Source organism: Phoenix dactylifera, unplaced genomic scaffold (genome assembly GCF_009389715.1).
Source record: "Phoenix dactylifera cultivar Barhee BC4 unplaced genomic scaffold, palm_55x_up_171113_PBpolish2nd_filt_p 002124F, whole genome shotgun sequence".
Lineage (NCBI taxonomy): Eukaryota > Viridiplantae > Streptophyta > Magnoliopsida > Arecales > Arecaceae > Phoenix > Phoenix dactylifera.
Window position 1 is genome coordinate 37,802 of NW_024069394.1, and position 3,641 is coordinate 41,442.

Sequence of the window (3,641 nt, forward strand, 5' to 3'; positions counted from 1 at the left end):
GATGCTTTGTTAGATCAATAGTTCTTGCATTGAGGCCTCAATTGTTCATTAGTTTCAATAACATACTTATACATGCTTTAATGAGGCTAAGGATATAATTATATAGGATACAAAAGTAATCTAAATGAAATGTATGAGGATCCATGTGGATGTGCATTTTGAGTTATGCGCCAGAACATCTTAAATTTTTATACAAGGTCAAAAAATCTAAATAACTTCTGGGTAGCTTTTTTGGGTAAGGTCACAAAATGTTACAGACTTGGCCAATAGCCTATATATGACTAGAGGATGATGCAACTTGGGCCCTCTGAAAGAACCATAAATTCATGTATGTATAAACATGAATAAGGGTACAGACAAAACAACCATAAATTCTTATTGCACTTGCATTTCCTTTATTATCATCAACATGTTGTGCACAAAAGACTATAATATGCACTCTTTCGGTAAAGATGTAACAACACAGAAGATATAATAGTATAGATATAAATATTTCTTGAACACGCACACCTGAATACTACCACCTACATCTTCAACAAAGGACTTGGAGAAATGGGAGGCACAGCTAAAAACATGTAGGAAGATGGGCACCGCAATGTAAGAAAACTTTTGGGCCTCACATAGTATAGTGACTGCTTGATTTTGGAAGGCATTGCTATTGAATTATAAACTATTTTACGGTTCACTCCTTGAAACCGACTTTGAGCCTTCACTGATAGTTCTTTCTCAGAAGTATCATCCATAGACTGTCCCTTATTCTTCTTAACTGACTCATGAGCATTAAGCACAAACGGTGGCAGAAGCATTCTCTGGGCATCCATAACTAATGGCTCATAGATGGCCATGGTAATGTCCTGGAGTAGCGCAGTAGGTGAGTCAAATAAATTATAGGTGTTATACAACATCTGAAACCCCTTCAAAGCACATAGATGGACTTGTTTCCATTCTTTCGGTATTTCGGTATTGCTATTAGTCATAATAATTTCGAGCAGCTGCTTCTTCAATCTATCCAGCTTGTTATGTATATATGCAATTGAATCTTCAATATTTGACTCTGGATTCTCTTTCAAGTACAGTGGAACCATGTTCAATTTTCCGTGTTTCATCTCCTTCTGAAATGATTTTGCATCAGTTTGTAAACAACAATAATGAGACAAATAGGCATGAAAATTATGGTGGAGTAGTATAACCTCATAGCTTTCCATGTCATTCAATAAGCGAGTCGAGAGCATTAACAATTTGGTAGTTTTGCTATAACGGGTTCCTCGAGTGTTCTGTGGATGCTTTGGACTTGCAAGATAACATGAGGGGAGAAACATTGCTTGTACAGCTACAGAGATCATGCCAACTTGAAGGTATTCATCAATTGATGGTGCATGTCTGCTTCGACTCCACTCGGACTCCTTCAACCACACATTGAACACATCTCGCCACTTCATATGCAACAACATATTCGAACCGGCTCAAACTGCAGTTATTCATATGAAAGTAGTGTACACATCTATTTTGAAAAGAAGGACATGAGAAACTTACGATATCTTGAAGATGTGTTTTTATATCATAACCTTGTTGGTTGAAAACCTTCAATGTAATATCACATACAAGGTCATCAAGGGCATCAAAAATAACTTTACTATGCCCGGATAAGCCTTCGCCTTCCCACCTATTACCATCAAACTAATTATCAATATTAAATAGTAACAATGTACAAATTCCTCAACCTTCATATAGCAACTAACAATACCTTTGGACTGCTTCAGTGAGGCACTGTAGTTCATCCAATGAACCATGCTCATCAAAAAAATCATCTGCAACTGTAACTAAGATTGCACACTTTGCCACAATTTTTCGCGCCTCAGAATCTAAAGGAAAAGAAATGGGAGTGGAAGCAAGGAAGTAGCAGTTTGTTGTTTTCTCTCGTCCAAAGCCCATGTTGGCAAGGCCCATATATTTGGACCACCTAGTATGATGTATTGATATCATATAGTAGAGAATCAATTAAATAACCAAACAAAGGAAAAGAGAAAAAAATGCGATAGCATTCTGTCCATAAGAACGAATACTTTTCTTCTCAAAAAAAAAGAAAGAAAATAGAGAATTTATTACTTCGCTTAAGAAAGAGGAGAACCATTTAATTTGCTTTAATCTTGAGGCCTACCTCTTTAGTTCCTCGAGTTCAGTCCTGTAGACTGATTGGCGAGTCATGAAATTTTTTGTGGCAAGCTGGATAATGTTGTCAAGGCATGTCAGCCTACAATTTTACATAAAACATTTGATGTCACCAACCATAATATGCACATATAATGAGTACTTAATTGCTATGTGTGCTACCTGCAAGGGAGGACTTCCCAATCCATAAATTATAGTCTTTACTTCTTTCTATGTACATCCGGTGCTCTAGATGATCCATTCGTGCTAACCACAGATTCTTCAACTCGTGCTCAATCTGATTTAACATACAGACATTAAAAATTACCAAATTGAAATATTAGTTGTTGAAACCACCAACGTACGACATGATGTCTAGATGACAAATATTTACTTCAGCAATTTACACGAATTGAACTAGATTGTTGGCCAAGCATATTCTTTGACATCGTATGATATTTAGCACTTCTTGCCTTTTTCAACTCTAGATAGACCATGTAAATTTGTTCAAAGAGTAACGCCACTGATAAAAAAGTTTCTTGATGTTGATGTGGCATGCATGATTCACGAGGGGATGCTCACTTGAGCCATGTAACGCCAAGTAACTCATTGGTGCGAGAAACTTTGGTGTGGCTGAAAGAGGACTAGTAGTGCAAGCTATCTAGCTACCTCAATTTCTGAAGAAAAGGAGTTGTTTTAGTTACCTCTTTTTGGAGATCAGAAAGAGCCCAAAGGCTGTCTTTCAAATCTTCGCTTGGCAATCCCTTTTGCAATATTTTCTTGGAAAAAGTTTTGGCATTTTCAAGTTCCGGTTCCTCTATAAACATCAAATGCGTGGCTCTGTAAACGGTATACATGGCTCCCAAGAAGTCTTGGTAGTTCTCTTCTATGTGCAAGAGTATTTGCGGATCAGCATAACCAGCAAAACCTCTCTATGACATAAAAAGCAATCAACCACTTTCCTTTCCATGGAAGAGCAATGATGTATATATTTATCTAGATGTCTGTATATGTGTGTGTGTGTGTGTGTGTATATATATATATATTTATATAGATTATATGTAGAATCCTTACCTGGAGATATTCGATGGCCGTGCTCCTCAGGAGTTGAAAAGATAAAGAATCCCTGATATTTGGAGCGGCAAATTGTGCATTTTAGACAGTTGTTGCTCCTCCGTACCCCAATTCCTACATGAGGAGTACCAATTATGGGCTCATAAATAGCATGGCTATGTTATTTCCAACCCCTTAGGCCAGTCGGCTATGATCAAGCAAGTTGGAGCAAGGGCTTATACCATCCAAATCAAACTTCCATCTCTCGCCAAAAACAAAAATTCGGATGAGAAATAATACATCGGAGCAAACATTTGATGATGGTTGATATGTCCTTTTATAAAATTTATCTACATATCATTCTTCATATAAGCACTACAATAGTAATAATAGTAATAATAACAGCAACAACAAAACAATGATATTAACAACAATAAGAT

At 36.7% G+C, this 3,641-nt stretch overlaps 1 protein-coding gene across 1 annotated transcript; it reads right to left on the minus strand.

The window, feature by feature from the left end:
• Positions 1 to 364: 364 nt before the first annotated feature.
• LOC120109402 ((E,E)-geranyllinalool synthase-like) lies at positions 365 to 2,278 on the minus strand. Its single transcript, XM_039123161.1, has 5 exons — positions 2,159 to 2,278; positions 1,745 to 1,960; positions 1,534 to 1,663; positions 1,191 to 1,433; positions 365 to 1,112 (listed from the first exon to the last, which is right to left on the minus strand). The coding sequence occupies exons 1-5, from the start codon at positions 2,203 to 2,205 to the stop codon at positions 525 to 527; spliced, it is 1,224 nt and encodes a 407-aa protein (XP_038979089.1). The 5' UTR covers positions 2,206 to 2,278; the 3' UTR covers positions 365 to 524.
• Positions 2,279 to 3,641: the final 1,363 nt, after the last annotated feature.

Excerpts from the sequence above, each read along its gene's own strand:
- LOC120109402 (XM_039123161.1), bottom strand. The coding sequence starts at position 2,205 with ATGACTCGCCAATCAGTCTACAGGACTGAACTCGAGGAACTAAAGAG. Across the intron at positions 1,961-2,158 it reads GAACTCGAGGAACTAAAGAG|GTGGTCCAAATATATGGGCC; the intron begins GTAGGCCTCAAG and ends ACATCATACTAG. Across the intron at positions 1,113-1,190 it reads ATGACATGGAAAGCTATGAG|AAGGAGATGAAACACGGAAA; the intron begins GTTATACTACTC and ends AAATCATTTCAG.